The following is an 18,666-nucleotide window of genomic DNA, read 5'->3' on the forward strand; positions in this document are numbered from 1 at the left end:
GCTCAAGTATTTAAAATGAAACAATTTAAAAATTCCAGAAAAATACTCAAATAAAGCCGACAACTGAGGGTGTTAATAGCATAACAAATGCAGAGCACAAAGGGTTCACACACAGGCCATAAGACACAACGCTTGAGCCAAAAGCACTCAAACACTAGTGGTGTGTGTGCTGAATGCCCACACGCCTCTAGGGATGTGATTAGTCAATAAATAACAATACCGAGGACCTCAAAAAGGAGGGTTTGTTCACAAAAGACACATGGAAAGTGCAATTAGAAGACAACAATTTAAAGGTGGAACAATGGGAGGCATCTAGTGGATATCCTGATGCAGCTGAGCTGTGTATGGCCTTCCATGAGAGGAACACCAGTGGAAGTTATCCATGAAACATCCATAGAAACAAAGATGTGTACTTCTCTCCTTACCACGTCCTTCAATAATTAAAATTAAACAAATTTGACATTTCAGTATAAAACAGGACCCTCACAAGAACCTTGAGATTCATAAGAAAAGTAAATTACAATGTAGTTATAATAACTAATAAATCCTAAACTTCACACAATGACCCTCACCACCTGTCTGTTATTCGCAGTCATCAATGTGCACTGATCCAAGATCTCAGCTGTTCTATAGAGATTCAGCCTGTTATTCTTTGTCATTTCTTCAGTTCTTATAACCTCACCCTACTTTAGTCAAGCAAGAATGTCCTCATGGTGGTGTCTAGTGATGAGCGAAAAGGTTCTCATGTAACTGAATTTGAAGTGAAATTGGCTGTTTTCATGACATAAATTGCATTTCTCTTCTATTAAAATTGGTGCCATCTGCACAAGAAGTCATTATTTTTCTGCATTCTCCTTTTTTTTTTTTTAAATCCTTTTTGTATTAGTAATTTGTAATTTTTTGTATACCCCAACTTACTCTCCAGAGATTTTTGGGGTCAGAACGCAGGATCATCTATTTGTAGAGCAACTCTGGAGCAATTGCAGGTCAAGGGCTTCACTCAAGGTGTGGCATTCCTTCTGTCATTGTCTGGATTCAAACTGGCAACCTTCAAGTTACCAGCCCAGGTCCTTTAGTCACAGAGCCACCACTCTTGCCTGTACTTTGGTATTTAAATAAAGATCTCCAGAAAAAAAATCCAAAAACTAATTTTCTGTCATATGTAGACATTATGTTGTCTACCTGATGTGTTCTTGAGTACAATCCTCAGTTTTGTCAATTATGATGACAATTTTGGTGATCACAATCCTAAAGATGTACTGGAGACAGATAAGAAACTTGACGCTCTAAGGCACTTGTATCATGCATAGCCTTAACCTCTTCCGTAGGAATCAAAAACTGGAAATGGTGGCTGCTGGCTAACGGTGTGGTGGAGCTGTTAAGGTGGCTTTCCATTTAGCGGGAAAACACAGCAATTTATTAATCTCTATATATAATCTTCATTTGGATCTTGATCTTTGTTTGTCCGAGAATGAATTAGAAGAAGAAGCACTTGATGGCAGTAGAGAGACAGCGAAAACATAGGCATTGCATTAAGAATCTCCTTCAGGCTTATACTACTGAAAACTGTAGTACTCCAGTCACACCTCAAAACACAGGCATTCAAACTGAACAAATTGTTGTGCTTTAAATTAACTAAAGAGATCTTCATTTAGATCTTGATCTTTGTTTGTCCACGAATTCCACGCATGCATAGACAACCTTCCAGTTTAGTACGTTGTTGTTATTCACGGATGTCAACAATGTGTCGGAATAACGAAAGGGGTGGTGGACAGTGTTACGCTGGTTAGCGCCTGAGGCCTGGTTAGAGAATGAGATTGCCGAAGATAAAAGGTACGTGCCTACGTAACATATGACTGAAAGAAAGACAGTGGGTAAAATGAATGACAACATAACAGCACGTTCCGGAAATTATTATTGTTACATTGTAGCTGGCAAGTGCTGCGCGTCTCACAGTTGTACCGTGGCTTGCTCACATGTCAGTGACGTGATCCCTATTTATGCTTTAAAGAGCCTGGATACCAATGTGTCCCCCTTTTTTAACCATTGCTCCGTGTATGTTGCCTTACTCTTTGGATTGCCACAAAGCAACCTGCGAGACTGGAGAAAGGTTGAGAAGACATCGTGAGAGGAAACGATAGCGTTGTGAAAACGAGACGAACTGTGAACGGACAGAAGCAGAAATGCTCCTACACCACTACATGATTACTATTCGGACAGTGATTCCGAGTAGGCTGTTCCTATCGAATCAATGTCCAAGGGTTTTCTTTTGTAATTTTGTTTCCTTATAAAAATCATAATGCTGTGCGACGAAGGGCCCTGTTCACGACTGGCAACAGCATTTAAACAGGGAGCCCTTCACAGACAACTTTAACACGCGCAACGTAGTTGGGCGCACATGGCTAGTGTGTTTATAACTAGGAGTCCCAAGAAACGTAAGGCTCAAAATGTTGCAAAAGCATTTCTAGTAATGCCCACTAGAGGGGGATATACCGTCAAACCCCAGCTAGATAAATGGGCAAATAAAGAAGCTCAATTAAAATAAAAATGTTTTAATCTACACAAAAAAGATTTGTTGCACAGAAAAGCTCAGTGACAAAATTGAGTTACCTAGAAACACAAAGCAATCCAAGGCAAACACATTCCCGATACAGTAATCCAGAAACAACGCATGAAACTCAAACTCTCAAAGCTAACAAAGTACAGAAAAACACAATAAACTAATAGAGCACATTCACAGTGAACCACCAGGAATTGTGGGAGTCCCCCCAGATTTATAGGGCGGAGGGCAGTTCCTGGATGTGATTGGCAGGTGGCTCTGCCTTTTGGGGAACCACTCGGAAATCACACGGAACATAATCCAGACAATTTACATACACAGACACAATCAAAATACAAGGAATACTGCAAACACTCAACAAAAGTAACAAGGTAAATCAAAAATGAACCCCAGCCAGCAAGGCGGAACCCTGGCATTGTGGGGTGTATTCATGTGGAAAATATACCTCACGTCACATTTAAAAAAAGCACTTCACCTTCATGGTGATATGAACAAAAGATGTAAACAGAACTGACTTGACAGGTGTGCGACACTTAACATGCAATGTGCAACTGCAGAAAAGAACAGATAAAAGTGGAAGTGTGAACAAGGCTTTAGAGAACAGTAGTCTCCCAAAGTGAATTTTAGATTTCACGATTGGGGATTTGCCTGCAAAACCAATTTCAGAGTCAGTTTTGAGGACATCTATGCAAATTTAAACATAACTGCTTCACTCATCACTAGCAGCAGTCAGTCACACTGAGTTATCAGGCCGTTGATGGACACTGACATATCTGTTGTTGAGCTGACTTCATAATGTCTGCGAAGTGCACCATAGCAACTGGAAAGAATGCTTCTATAGTGTTACCTTGCAATGGTTGGTTGTTTCCCATTTTCCATTCAATTTTAATTGGTTGAGTTCCACTGAAGACACGACACCTGAAGCTGGCAATCTCCCCTTGGCGAACAACAGCACTGTGAGGTTCAATAGAAATAATTGGGGACTGCTGTCCTGTGAGGGTCAGAAAGAAAGCACCAACAGGTCTTAAATGATATCGTCTAAATCGGCAGACATTAGTCATTTTCCCATTGCAACCCATTTTGGGAAATGTTTGAGGAATTTGCAGCTCTTTGGAAAGGTATGTGATGGTCCCTCTTGACAATCTGCTGCAGAAAGTAGGCACGGCTTCTTCTATTTAGCAGCACACACTGCTCACCAACAGTGTTCTGGTTAGACACAAAATAATGCTGGTGAATAAAGTATGTTGTAACACTTGATATATTTATTACATGTGAATTGTTACCAGTTAACTATTTCCTCTGCATATGAGACCTGAGAAGTGGGAGGGAGGTTGGATTAAGATCCATTGGTCTAACATTTTAACAATTTGTAGTGCAATATACTCCTAGAATGGTCATGATAGGACAATCTTCTCTTAATTGGACAATCCTTGCTATTTTTGAGCTGGGTGTCTTGGTGTATTGATAAACTGGGAGATACCACGTAACGTGTAAATTTGAATGAAATGTTCTGATTGAATTCTATGCCCACATTGTCTCTAAACTTGAAGTTTGCCTTATTCCTGAAGCTGAAGGTCGATTGGGACACCATTCCCCTGTCTGCTAGCCATCAAAATCCTACCATGTTCCACTTTGAAATTTCTGGATCTGGTCAGCCCACTCTTAACTCGTTACTCAAAGGTGCAAAGGTGTTATTTGACATATCAGGCATCTGGCCCACTTCAGACATTAACAGTACATGCTGTGCTAGGCTCACCAGCAGAACTGGATTCCTTTCGTTAACGATTTGTGAGACTTACTTGACTGTTGGGAAGTGACAGAGAGAGACACAGAGGCTTCTTCAGTTCCTAGGGCACTGGTTGCTCTGCAGGTGTAGGTTCCAATATCGGCTGCTGAAGCTTGGAGAATGCGTAGACGTGGTCCTGATACCTGTTCAAGACACAAATAAGTTAAAACACATAGAAAAGGATATGTTTACCCAACAAGGGATGACAATCAGTTGTTACCAAGGAAAAAGCTCACATCCAGCAAGTGAGAAACTGTCAATACTACCAGAGTACATGTTAAATGAATGGTATGGAGCAAATTAATCATCTGCATTATTTTTACACTGTTTTATTCAACTTGCCCTTTCTGTTTGTCTGGGTCAAATTTTGCAATCAATTTTTACCCACTTTTACCAAACCAATTTTCATCAAACTTTGCATGCAACCTGATCTCCGGTGACAGTGCAATATTTCATCACTTTTGACCCGGGATCTTTACATTAATTACATCAAATTTAAATTTCTCATTTCCTTCTATTATAGTTTTAGTGAATTTTGTCAAATTACTTCAATTTGACAGTTAAACAACATTGGTCAAGTGGTTAGCGTGTTGGACGTTCAATCAAATGGCCGAAGGTTTGAGACCAATGTACACAAAAATTTTACCAATTTTTCATCATTTATGTACAAATTTGCTGAAATACTCTTTTCATTGATTTGGCGATATTGGCTCAGCGGATAAAGTGTTGGGATTTTCCAAGAAAGATTGAAGGTTGGATTCTCCATTAGACAAATGCACATTTCCAGTACTTCACCGTAGTTAGGATTTTCTAAAATGAGAAATGAACATGAATGAAAGTTACGTTTCACTTAATGATTGTAGGTTCGATTCCACTCTGTTGCTAATCTGATTTCTGTTAAATCACCTTCCCACCCAAGTCAAGGATTTTGTAACGTGCCAAGGACTGTTTGGCATTAAGGTGGCTAAAAAATACGTAAAAAAACAGATTTTAAGTGACACGATTTTATTCAAAAATGCACTAAAAAGTAAAAAACATTTTTTTTAATTTACTAAGATTTTGTTGGTCATATGTGACTAAAAATAAAATTGTGGAGTGCCCGTAAAAGAATTAATTAAATTAAAATGCAAACAAACAGGATGTACCTGACCACAATTTGGAATGCCACAGCAAAAGGATGAGAGATTTCTGTTTTTAATTTTTAATAAATTTGCAAATGTTTCTATAAAGCTCATTTTTAATCCCTAACTGTTCTTATCTTTCTTGTTTTTATAATAGTAAAGATAGATAGGTTATTAGAAAACACTTGTCAAGTAGTTTCCTTTGTTAAAGTAAGTGACGATTTATTGCAGTAGTTAATGTTTGAAGAGCACTGCCTGGTTCAAAATCAACAACTCTGATTGACGCTGATTGCCATTTCATAAGAGCCCATTTGTCTATCAGACCTGCACGAGTTATGGGCATTGCATTATATTACACCAGTAAGGGCGCACTGCACATTACACTTGACTTGAGCATTCATAGTTTTCATGCTTTTTCTCTGTACGTTTACCATTCATTTGTTCAGAGGTTGATGCGCTTGCTGCTTCCTGATCAGCTCTTCTTTTATCCACCCTAGCGGCCCGCTTGTTTTCTTTTGCGTTAAAACTGATTAAGTCAGTGTTTGTGTTGCAATTACTTAGTACGTTTTCCTTCATTTTTCACTTAAGTTGTCACTTAAGTCTTCAATCTGCCTCAAGAATGATTTAAAATATGAAGAGGTAGGGGAAGTGATGGAGAAGGTGATAGGGAATGAGCATGCGCTGCACGGCCACCCTGCTGGCCATTGCCGAGAGTTGATTCTACAATAAAATAAAAATAGAAAGAGGAATAACTTTGGAGGTCAATCATCACCATGAAAGCGGATAGTAGACGTCACGTAGTATATGGGTACCAAATTTCAGGTCAATATGTCAAATGGTTTGTGAGCTACAGGTGATTTAAAATCCTGGACAGACAAACGGACAGCCATGGCAGCGCATTATATAAGAAGATGCTTTTTGGGTTAAGGTACGTTGGTTAAAAATAATGTATTCATATGATAAACAGAACAATATCTTTGGATCTTTCCATTTTAACTTGCCATGCCTTAAAGATACGTGTAACTCACAATCTGTAACAATTCACTTTTGCCGTTATTTGGGTGACTGAAAACTATGCAGAGATATGCACATTTTGCTCGGCCTTTCCACCACAATCTTCTTGAAGAGAGATTTATAGAGCTTAATATTTAATATTTTGATGCATGTTTGTAAATTGTCATTTAAGAATGAATAGTGACTAAAACAAAGAAGCAAGCCAAAGTAACTTTCCTCCCCCAAAGCTTTAGGAATGCTGTTACCTTTTGTTGAGTGCTGCTTTGGAAGTCTTATTTATTACAGTGGGTATGGGAATGTCTCCTACCAGTTAGGCCAGGGTGATTCTGTGCAGAACATTCTATATGCCCAGAATTTGCCTAGACTGGAGGACAGGTGTGAAAAGGCAGTTTGTATACCCATGGGTCTGAAGTATGGCAATTTATGATTGGTCTTAAATTGGAAGCCATTCTGTATCACAACGCCCCATTGGTTTATAATATGTGATAAGAAGGGTATAAGTCGGTTACTCCACCTCTCCTTCTCACCATCTGACCATGAAGAGAAGACCACCCCTCTCATTTACCTTCTCTTCATGATGAAGATAACAACATCTCATCTGCCATATTGAGACAGGCATGCAAACAGTGTTAATACACCATTCAAAGGCCATTTGGTAGGAAAGTTCAATCTGGAGAGAAGATAAGACTGAAAGCTGCCTATGGATGCAAAATGCAATGCTACTTAGGCCATAATGGTATTTTTGTCACCCTCATTTTATTTTGCACATTATTTTGGGCATATACCTGTAATACATAATTAATTAAATGTGAAGTTCATGTTCTTTCACTGAGTCTAATTGTAGCTAAAGAAGGGAAGGAAGAAATACAGTACCTAACCAGAGACAGGTAAGTTTATGGGATTTGAAGCATTTTGGTAAAGTCTACCTATTAAAAAGTATAAAGGGGAAAATGGGGTCACCATAGGACCCTAAATAACAAAACAAGTGACAAATATTTAAGCTGGTGTCTTTATTTCTAACATTGCTGCCACAAAAACACACAAAGTGTCTTTGACTTATGATCATTCACATTTGCCTCTTTGAAATGCTTTCAATATGTATTCACTTTAAATAAAGTACACCATGGTATATGTGTTCAGCATTCTTAGCTTATGATAGATTGGATTGAATCAAACCTAATTTTAAAAGGATACATTTTTACTATCTTCAAGTTTTACTTAACTTCATTTTTTATGATGAAATGTTTAATGATAAAATGAAAAAGGAGTCTGCAGTGGGCTAGCGCCCTGCCCGGGATTTGTTTGCCCAGTGGTGGCTGGGCTGTCCCGTGGCCTGGAACCCCTGCAGATTTTATTTTTTCTCTCCAGCCGCCTGGAGTTTTTTTTTTCTGTCCTCCCTGGCCATGGGACCTTACTCTTATTCTATGTTAATTAGTGTTGTCTTATTTTAATTCTTACTTTGTCTTTTCTTCATCATGTAAAGCACTTTGAGCTACATTATTTGTATGAAAACGTGCTATATAAATAAATGTTCTTATTGTTGTTTCCAGCCTTGTGCCCTGTGTTGACTGGGATTGGCTCCAGAAGACCCCCGTGACCCTATAGTAGGATATAGCGGGCTGGATAATGGATGGATGGATGGATGAAAAAGGAGTCTACAGTGGGCTGGCACCCTGCCCGGGATTCATTTCCAGCCTTGCACCCTGTGTTGGCTGGGATTGGCTCCAGCAGACCCCTGTGACCCTGTAGTTAGGATATGGTGGGTTGGATAATGGATAGATGGATGAAAAAGGAGTACAGTAAAAGCAATCCCACAATAACCGGTGTTTGGGCTATGTGAGAACAAAAACCAAAATACGCCCCATGCAATGTGAGCAGCAAAGTAAGGGAAAAAAGCAAGGAAAGGTAGAAACGAGAAATGGCTTCACACAGAACCAGCTCTTAACTAACTGAATAGCATGAAGCCAGATTTGGCTGGTACAGTCAGAAGAGTTGTTGATCCAAGATGTGAAAATTTCAAGAAGGGCAAGATTATAAAATAAAGACTTTCAGATTGCAGAAGAAGCAAGATCAGGACATTTGCAGCGAAAGGCTAAGAGTAGCTGTTAGCAGCCATTAAAAGCCTCTGCTGGGACAGAGAAAGAGAAAGTGAGGAAAGAGAAGAAAGATCCAGAAGGAGGAGAACTTGAGGGGACGGAGAAAGCGAAAAAGAAAGAATTGTGGAGAGGGATTTGGCTGCAAAGTACCAGACAGCCATGGCCAGAAGAAATTGTGGAGGAAGGTGTCAGGGACTTTAAGACAGCAAAGATGATACAGGGGATCTTGTTCTAATCTCTTCAGATGTTGTCTCTGGGGTGTAGAGTACAGACTATGGGCTAATTTAAATTGTGACTGCTGGTGGTTACAATTTTTAGGACAATGTGTGATGTTTTGAAAGACCTTTGCCAACACAATGCAGAGGATGGGGAAAATCTGTTAGCTAATGAGACATGTTTGGGAGAGTTTTGAGGGAAGCTTTTCAGAGAAGAGAGTAGAAGCCAGACACCAGTTTGGACAAAGGAGAAAGGGTAGAAGCAAGCGAGTGCAGGGGATGAGCTACAAGAGAAGTGGAAGGGTTATGATGCCTAGATCAAAGAAACAGGAACACTTCCAGCCCTGACTCCCAGCACAGACATGCCAAACTGACACAAAAGGAAGGATGAAACTGAACAGCCCTTGCTATTCAGGGCAGAATGGTGGAACAGAGGAGTGAGGAGGTGCTATCTTAGCAGCAGGTCCATCAATATTTCACTGTGTCTCCATGTCTGAAGGGCATACAATAAAATGTGTCCAACAACAGGGGAAAAGGAACTTTAATTTATTTGAAATAAATGGGAATGAAGTTAAGCAATGGGAGAAGATAACTGTTTCCATGAGAAACCAGGATGGTGTGCTGGGGAGGTCAGACCTAGCTCCAGAATAGCCTTAAAATAAAGGCAAGATGGTGTAATTCAAAATCAGCAAGGGAGACACAGATCAAAGTGAAGTGTTTAATAGGTGGCCTCTTGTGATTCCAGAGGGATAAAGACGCCAGGGATTTGGGAGTTTGAGAAAGAGGGAGGAAAGAGCTTTCAAAGTTAACTCTATGGAGCAAATTCATTTTAATAATTGCCATTCTGAACTAGAATGAGAGAGGAAGGAGTGGCCAGGAGATAATGGAGTCTCTGACACCCTTCAGAACACAGTCAAAGATGGCAGCTGCAAGCTCCTGGACAGTGACACAGATGTCCAGTCTCAGGTATCTGAACTGTCTGAAGAATAAATGAGGGAAATGTAGAGAGATGATGAGAAGAATTCAGTGAGGAAAATGACAGATTTAGACCAGTTAATGTTATGGCCAGACAGGGATTCACAGATGTAAAACAGGTCGGTGGGCACTGGGAGGAGTCAACAGTGACATTACCATGGTAGAGTAGAACATAATCAGATTACAATGCTAGACATCAGAATTCATCAATGATAACAGGCAATGACTGGAGCAATTGGTGGGATCCTTACCTTGTTTAAATTATTGGGTAATCAGAGACAAATGAAATGAAGGGTTGAGGTGGCAGTAAAAATGGTCAGAATTTAGCATCTGGATAGCAGGGCTGAGATATGCTTCCAAAAAACAAATAATATCTCAGGTGCTGACCCTACAGGTGGTAGAGTCCATAGCATCTTTTAGTTTGTTAAGTGAAAGGGAAACATCCAGAGCAGAGACCTCTGAGTCTGAAAGCTCCAGAAGGGGTAAGGAGAAGCAAAGTCTCTTTGAATTTGAAAAAGGTGTCTGTATCAGCGGGAACAGAAGGGGAGGATGAAGACAACAGATCAGAGTAGTTCAGAGTAGATCAGAACAGTTTTCAGTTTTGTTTGGTAAGTGTCATCTCCTTGGTTTTAATGGCTGACATAATAGAAAATGAACTGCATTTCTGAAGCCTGAGAGCCAGAAGTTTACCAGGTGTAGATCTGGAAACACAGTAATGTACGGAAAACCAAAACCTTAACACGGCGAAACAGCAAAGCATTTAATTGAACCCTAGTGCTAGCAAGGAGGGTTTTGTTCCTCTGGTCCATCACAAGTGCCACTATGTATTATATAAAATAACTAGGTTGGGGGAACAGGGGTGGAAGCCCTCATGGCAGTGTCAGACACAAGGCAGGAAATTATCCTGGATGGGATGCCAATCCATTGCCCATACAGACATCAACACTTACTCGCTCCAGGCAAATTTAAAGATGTCCATTAAAGGATCATCGTATCTTTTTTGAGATGATAATAATATTTTAAAAGGACTTATTTCTTTCAGTGTAGCTCCTTTGGTAGTGAACTTTATTTTGAAGATGTGCCTAAAACCCTGCCCATCTCAGAGATCTATGAGAAAGTGACTTTCAACAGTTTCACAGCTGTCAGATTTTAATCGAAAAGAAACAAGGAAGGGCTGCCTTAGGATGTTAAGTGTGGTAGCTCACCTGGTGGTTGGATGAGAGGGACCCTCCTGATCTATGCCAAGTTATTGCAGGTGGTGGAGACCCATTGGTAAGGCATGTCAAGTCCAATGTCCTGCCTTCTTGCACGGTGGGTGATGCAGGCTCAATTTTCACTGGAGATGGCGCACTCCCAGCTTTGGGGAAAATGGAAGTACACTTGTTTATGCATTTCAGATATAGATTTCTGAAGAGTGGACAATAACAGATGGCAAAAACCTTATTCATTGAAAAGAACAACAGAGTATGATGTCCTTGGACGATACTAGTAACAGGATTCTTGTTACTATCATTGGCATCAGCACTGCTAAATGCCATATAGTCCTGGTCAAAGACCTGTTCTTTTAAAAAGTTCTTAATATGAAAGAACAAGTATGCAGTCACACATTCAGAAAAGTAATTCTGCCATTTTACTCAACACATGTATGTCACGTTCACTTTGACTTGATTACTTATTATTTGTATTTTACTTGGAACCAGCAACATTAACACCTAAGGTCATGTTTCTGAAACATTTAGCATTTTTAAGGCTACTGTATTTTCAAAAATAATCAATAATTGTTATTTAATGCAAGATATTTTGTATTGAATCTTACCAACAATGACTGATACTTCAATTCGAGCTTCAGATGAGCCAATGGCGTTAGTCCCAACACACAGATAAATGCCGGCATCAGAGGACTTTATTGATGGGATCACCAAGGTGCCTATATCAGTTCTTTCCATTCGAGCCTATTCAGATTTGAGAAAGAATTAAATCAGCAAAAAAATGTGAAAATCAGACACTGATGTAGACATTAAAAAAGAAAAAGCATAGCTGAGAGCCAAGTCATAGTAAAAAGCTTGCTAGATTAGAACCTTGATTAGCTGATGATTATCAAATATTAGCAATCAATGGGATTGGGGATGAAGATCTTAACTGTCGCGTAAGTGTTGCCTGAACTCTACGCCTTAAGAGATGTGCTGTCTGCTATTTGCTCGACCAAGCTTGCTTTGATAGGGGAAAGATTTACTGCAGACTTTTTTTATGTCAACGTCACCAAGGCCACAGTTTAAACCAAAATAATATACATAAATGTTAAGAACACAACAGGCAGGGCAAACGCACACTTGGAAAACAGTATATCCAACCATCAGTTTTCCAACTCACTTATCCAGTTCGATACTACATGCAAATAAATTGTTCGTCCTTCACAATGGACACAAGCACACATGGCAAAGAGCTGCAATTACCTGAAAGCATTCAAAGTGAACTTGTTTATATACTTAGTCACACATGTGCAATGGGGTCAGTTTAAAGGATCTATTGGTGGTAATTCCTCAACAGTACACAAGGTGGTGCTATATCCTAAGGCCTCTTCCCTTCCTTCCTCTGCAGACTAGATGACTGACAACCTTACTGTCTCTGATATCACATCTGGCATCAATCCACTTGAACCTGCACCTTCCTGCCTGGCATTTACTAAACTGTACATGTCACAAACTTGGGCAGTCTATTCTCAGACTTACATGTACAGAGATGTTTCTTTGCTGAAAAGCACTTTATTATGTTCTGATTTATAATATACTGGGTCATGGGTCGCTTCAAATCTTTATATATCTTTTTCCTTTTTTACAACTCATATATAACAGGTGTCTTTCACAACAGAAAAAAAACAAAACTTACAAAAATGGGCACAATTTTTTTAATGAAAAGGTCTTGTCACATGAGATGACTTTACCATTAATTTTTCAGTCATGGCTTTTTTTTAGTTACTGTCATATTGGCTATTGAATCACAATAAAGGCATAACAAGAGCAAACAGAGTTTAGATAAGCATTCTGGTTTATGAATTTACTACATGTTAAAACACTGCAACTATTTTGTCATGGCATGTTTGCATTTCCACTTAGACAGTAAGGTTTGTTCATTTAGACGTGCAGTCAGAAGGTGGATGTTGTGCAGCCCTATCTGTGCATTTACTGCTGTCGTTAGGTAGATTTGTTGATTTGGGTGTTTTGAGTACTGAAATCTGCATCTCCTGTGGCTCTTTGTTAACAACTCTCTTAACGGCAGTCATTTGGATGGAGTATGACAAACCGTTTACTTCAAACACATATTTTACAGTTCATATTTTCACAATCATAGACTCCTACACTATTGTCATAACCATGAACAACAGACAGCACACACAACACCTGTGACAACATATTGTTCATGTTTAGCACTCATCCATTGATGTTTTCGGATGCCAAAGTATAATGTGATCTTACTGGAAGGTTTTTTAGCTTGCAATAGGTTACGTTTATTTTTAACATGGATAATGTGCTCTCTACATATGCAAAACACATTTTCATGTTATTTGGGGTCTTTTAAGGAGTCTTTTCAACTGTGGATGGTTCATCATAATGAGAAGTTTGCTGTCTGTTAGACCAGGTCATCAATAGCACCATTGTTCTTTGCAGTTCAAAATCACCTCCCCTACTTTGAGAGACACCTTCATTTGATTGGTTTAGAAATGGCACATTCATTGAGGAGTCTAATTGTAAGCAAACTTCACTTGTGGTTGTCATGAAATGTACATATTATACATCTGGCTCAGCAAGACTAGTTTCACCTCTAGACTTGATACTAATATGCACTCTTTTACAGCAGGGATCTCAAACTCCAGTCCTGATGGGCCGCAGTGGCTGCAGGTTTTCATTCTAACCCTTTTCTTAATTAGTGGCCTGTTTTTGCTGTTAATTAACTTCTTTTGAATTAATTTTAATTGGCATGCTCTTGAAAACTCAGACCCAATAATTGTTTCTTTTTCCTTAATTAGCAGCCAAGCAATAATCAGATACAAAATGAACCAAAACAGGACCATCATACTGTGACCATCACACAGTATCTGAAAATAAAAATGGTGGAGGTCTCAGGAATGTTGATTTGCTCAGGTTCCCAAAACATTCGAACAGTGCTCTTAGAAAAGTAAGGACAAAATCAACAATTTTGAAAAGGTCTGTCATTGCACACGATAGCGCAATAAGCCATGGAAGAACAGGTTTAATTAACAATAAGACTCGGTGTCTAATTAAGCAACTGATCAGAGTGAAATTGGTTGGAGTTTGAGGCCCTGACTTAGTTGGTCTTCTGTTGGCTCATTCACTTCACATTTAATTTCTGTTTAAGGAAAGGAATGAAGCAATTCAGCTCTGGTTTCCTCCCACAGTCCAAAGACATGCAGGTTAGGTGCATTGGCGATCCTAACTTGTCCCTAGTGTGTGCTTGGTGTGCGGGTGTGTGTGCCCTGCGGTGGGCTGGCACCCTGCCTGGGGTTTGTTTCCTGCCTTGCGCCCTGTGTTGGCTGGGATTGGCTCCAGCAGACTCCCATGACCCTGTAGTTAGGATATAGCGGGTTGGATAATGGATGGATGGATGAAGCAATTCAGAGGAACGATGAAAAAATTCCAGGGAACAAATCTTAAAAATGAAGTCAATTAAAATCAATTCAAAAGAAGTTAATTAGCGATTAAGAAAAGGGCTAGAATGAAAACCTGCAGCTACTGCTGCCCTCCAGGACTGGAGTTTGAGATCTCTGCTTTAGAGTAACTAAGAAAATGTATTAGTTTTATTTATTACTACATGATATTCAATATATATCTTAGTTTAAGTCTAGTTTGTAAGATAAATTTCTCTTTTCTATTACTGGATAAATTGGTATATAGAGAAAAAACAGACATATGTTGCTTTTCACAGCAAAACTACCAGATTCCTGTTATTGTCAGTCAAAGCAAGAATTTCAGAGGAACTTCAACAAAACAAGTCTTGTCACTCTACGAAAAGCACTATGACAATGTCATCTAATGTACAGCAGCTGCAGTTTCTGAATTCAGACTAATAATGAGGTTGTGGCAAAGATGTAGTGAATAAACTGCATTGCCTTGCTTCTTAAAAGTGAGTATCAGTTAAGCTGCTTTGACACGTACGTGAAGTTTAAAAACCAAAACAACACAGTCACTAAAGAGATAAATGCACAGGTCTTCTCAAAGCCCATTTGTGGTGACAGCTTCTCCTTCCCTCTCTTTTTCAAATTACCTTTTAATTGCCTAGCTGGAGAGTTTGAATCTCTTCTCCTATGCTCTACAGCAATTACTTAGTCTTATAGCATTTAGGCAAATTAAGCAGATTAGGCTGCTGTTTAGTTACTTTAACTCCAAGGCCAAATGCAGTAAAAAGCAACACCACAAAGCACCAGAGGTGATCTCACCACAGCCATGCTGTTCACTTGTCTAATATCCTCTCACAAATGATGGTGAAGGGTCTTCTTTTGAAAACCATGCACTACATCCCCACACAACTGCAGGGGACACTCATAAATCAGCAGAATGACACTAATGCTTGCCATAGGCTAGCATGACAGACCTCAGGACTATTAAGTGGTCAAGTCAAAAGAAGGTAGAATGACCTAAAAGCCAGTGCACAGCTTGTCCTATGATGCTGGCAGAGAATAAAATGAACAGTAAAAATGAGTGTGAACCAATAGAGTGGCAGTCAGGTAGAGTGGAGAGAAAAAAATGATGTATTTTATCGCAGAAAGCTGGGTGATCCTCAGTTCCACTCAATTCAGATGCAGTGATTTTACATTCTCCTAAATGAAACTTTTCGATTTCAGCATTTAGATCAATAAAAGCAGGACAAATCAGAACTTTTTCACCTTGTAACCAACAAGATCTCAGTTTGGGTGGGCTCAATTTCTTCCTGAAACCTGGTGCCCTTGAGACCTGACGCAGTGATTCACATCATACAGAGCATATCTGCTTTATTGGGAAGCATTACTGGGTTAAGCAGAGCATGCATGTCAATGTCAGACATCATTACAGCAGGATGGTACCTGCATCTCCTCGATGCGTCTCTGCAAAACATCCAGGCTGTTGCTTTTAAACTGATGAAAACCATAAGATGGAATGGCCTGAACACAGACAAACAAAGAGAGAGAAACAGACAGCAGGGAGAAATGGGAAGACAGAAATTGTCAAGCAGAATAACAAAGGAGAGAAAGAGTCGGATTGAGGCTATGCCTAGGATTTCAGGTCTAGAATTTCCAGAAGGAATGTATTTACAGATCAAAAGGAACATCAACTGATGTTCACTCCTCTGCCCAGTCATTAAGTTCTGTAAGAGGACTGCTGACCTGGTTAGGGCATGAGGCCTGCAGTCCTTAGAATGAGTATTGCTTTTAGACTTGACAGTTAGGATTGAAGGTCAAGAATAGGTAAATCCCCTCTGTTATTCTTACGCTCTACTTGTGTGTTGTGCTAGCAGGCTTGTGAGGCCAAGACATGCAGTATTAATGACAGACTATTACAATTTTCCATCTCATTGAGTCAGGACTCATTCAGGATACCCAGGAACGTGATGCCCAATCCATGGTGTAACACTGCAAATGTGATGTGAGCACCATGTTTATATGTGCTTCAATAACACGGTTTTTCACAGAAACCTGACTTTTAAAATTCAGTGTAAACCCTTATTCCGGTTAGAGAAATTGGGTTATTGGTCTTTGAGAAACCTGGATAACAGAAGTTGATTTTTCTGCAGCATGTAAACCCTTAACCAGGTTACAGTAAAGAATTTTGTAATCTGTACATGTCCATTCTGGGTGTATTTCTTACACACAGTCTTTCAGCAGCCATGGGTAGAAGCGTCCATAAGGTAAATTTCCAAGGGCTAACGTTCAGTTGATCACATTACTCCTTCTCCTTGATGAAACAATCTGCCTCAATATTTCTTAAATGCATAGATTCATACTGATGAGCTGAATGCACAGTGCTAAAGTTAGAATCACCATCTTGAGAGGAGTAGCGCGGCACTTGTTATGTAGTCCGAATACTCTTTAATGTAATGACTAACCTAATGCAATAGTTACAGTATCTCACAAAAGTGAGTACACCCCTCACATTTTTGTAAATATTTTATTATATCTTTTCATGCGACAACACTGAAGATATGACACTTTGATACAATGTAAAGTAGTCAGGGTGCAGCTTGTATAACAGTGTAAATTTGCTGCCCCCTCAAAATAACTCAACACGCAGCCATTAATGTCTAAACCGGCAACAAAAGTGAGTACACCCCTAAGTGAAAAATGTCCAAATTGTGCCCAAAGTGTCAACATTTTGTGTGGCCACCATTATTTTCCAGCACTGCCTTAACTCTCTTGGGCATGGAGTTCACTAGAGCTTCACAGGTTGTCACTGGAATCCTTTTTCACTCCTCCATGACAACATCACGGAGCTGGTGGATGTCAGAGACCTTGCGCTCCTCCACCTTCTGTTTGAGGATGCTCCACAGATGCTCAATAGGGTTTAGGTCTGGAGACATGCTTGGCCAGTCCAGCACCTTTACCCTCAGTTTCTTTAGCAAGGCAGTGGTCGTCTTGGAGGTGTGTTTGGGGTCGTTATCATGTTGGAATACTGCCCTTTGGCCCAGTATCCGAAGGGAGGGGATCATGCTCTGTTTCAGTATGTCACAGTACATGTTAGCATTCATGGTTCCCTCAATGGACTGTAGCTCCCCAGTGCTGGCAGCATTCATGCAGCCCCAAACCATGACACTCGCACCACCGTGCTTGACTGTAGGCAAGACACACTTGTCTTTGTACTCCTCACCTGGTTGCCGCCACACATGCTTGACACCATCTGAACCAAATAAGTTTATGTTGGTCTCATCAGACCACAGGACATGGTTCCAGTAATCCATGTCCTTAGTCTGCTTGTCTTCAGCAAATTGTTTGCGGGTTTCTTGTGCATCATCTTTAGAAGAGGCTTCCTTCTGGGACGAAGGCCATGCAGACCAATTTGATGCAGTGTGCGGTGTCTGGTCTGAGCACTGATAGCTGACCCCCCTCCCCTTCAACTTCTGCAGCAATGCTGGCAGCACTGGTATTTTCAAAAGACAACCACTGGATATGACGTTGAGCACGTGCACTCAACTTCTTTGGTCGACCATGGTGAGGCCTGTTCTGAGTGGAACCTGTCCTGTTAAACCGCTGTATGGTCTTGGCCACCGTGCTGCTGCTCAGTTTCAGGGTGTTGGCAATCTTCTTATAACCTAGGCCCTCTTTATGTAGAGCAACAATTCTTTTTTTCAGATCCTCAGAGACTTCTTTGCCATGAGGTGCCATGTTGAACTTCCAGTGACCAGTATGAGAGAGCGTGAGAGCGATAACACCAAATTTAACACACCTGCTCCTCATTCACACCTGAGACCTTGTAACACTAACGAGTCACATGACACCGGGGAGGGAAAATGGCTAACTGGGCACAATTTGGACATTTTTTACTTAGGGGTGTACTCACTTTTATGGCCAACGGTTTAGACATTAATGGCTGTGTGTTGAGTTATTTTGAGGGGACAGCACATTTACACTGTCATACAAGCTATACATGGACTACTTGACATTGTATCCAAGTGTCATATCTTCTGTGTTGTCCCATGAAAAGATATAATAAAATATTTACAAAAATGTGAGGGGTGTACTCTCTTTTATAAGATACTGTAGCTTATTAAAGTAAATATACTTGCATTATTATTATTCCAGCAGAATGATGTGTAATGCAAAAAGCACACATAGCGGGTCCATCGCAGGGCTCAATAACACAGCCAAGCAGAGAAGAGCTTGCTGCAAGTTATCTGGTAATGGAAACCTATAAAT

General features: G+C 40.0%; 1 protein-coding gene across 10 annotated transcripts in view; it reads right to left on the bottom strand.

Moving 5' to 3' along the window:
• The window catches only part of hspg2 (heparan sulfate proteoglycan 2), a 516,773-nt gene that overhangs the window by 89,745 nt on the left and 408,362 nt on the right, over positions 1–18,666 (bottom strand). For 7 of the 10 annotated variants that reach the window (XM_039755775.1, XM_039755773.1, XM_039755774.1 and 4 more), the window contains 5 exons: positions 15,844–15,921; positions 11,584–11,719; positions 10,973–11,124; positions 4,360–4,489; positions 3,408–3,551 (listed from right to left, as the gene is read on the bottom strand). In XM_039755775.1, the coding sequence (XP_039611709.1) occupies positions 3,408–3,551; positions 4,360–4,489; positions 10,973–11,124; positions 11,584–11,719; positions 15,844–15,921 (640 nt within the window). The remainder of the gene's footprint in view (positions 1–3,407; positions 3,552–4,359; positions 4,490–10,972; positions 11,125–11,583; positions 11,720–15,843; positions 15,922–18,666) is intronic. The other 3 variants (XM_039755776.1, XM_039755780.1, XM_039755777.1) reach the window with 2 other exon arrangements.

The sequence above is a fragment of the Polypterus senegalus genome, chromosome 6 (assembly GCF_016835505.1).
Source record: "Polypterus senegalus isolate Bchr_013 chromosome 6, ASM1683550v1, whole genome shotgun sequence".
Taxonomy (NCBI): Eukaryota; Metazoa; Chordata; class Cladistia; order Polypteriformes; family Polypteridae; genus Polypterus; species Polypterus senegalus.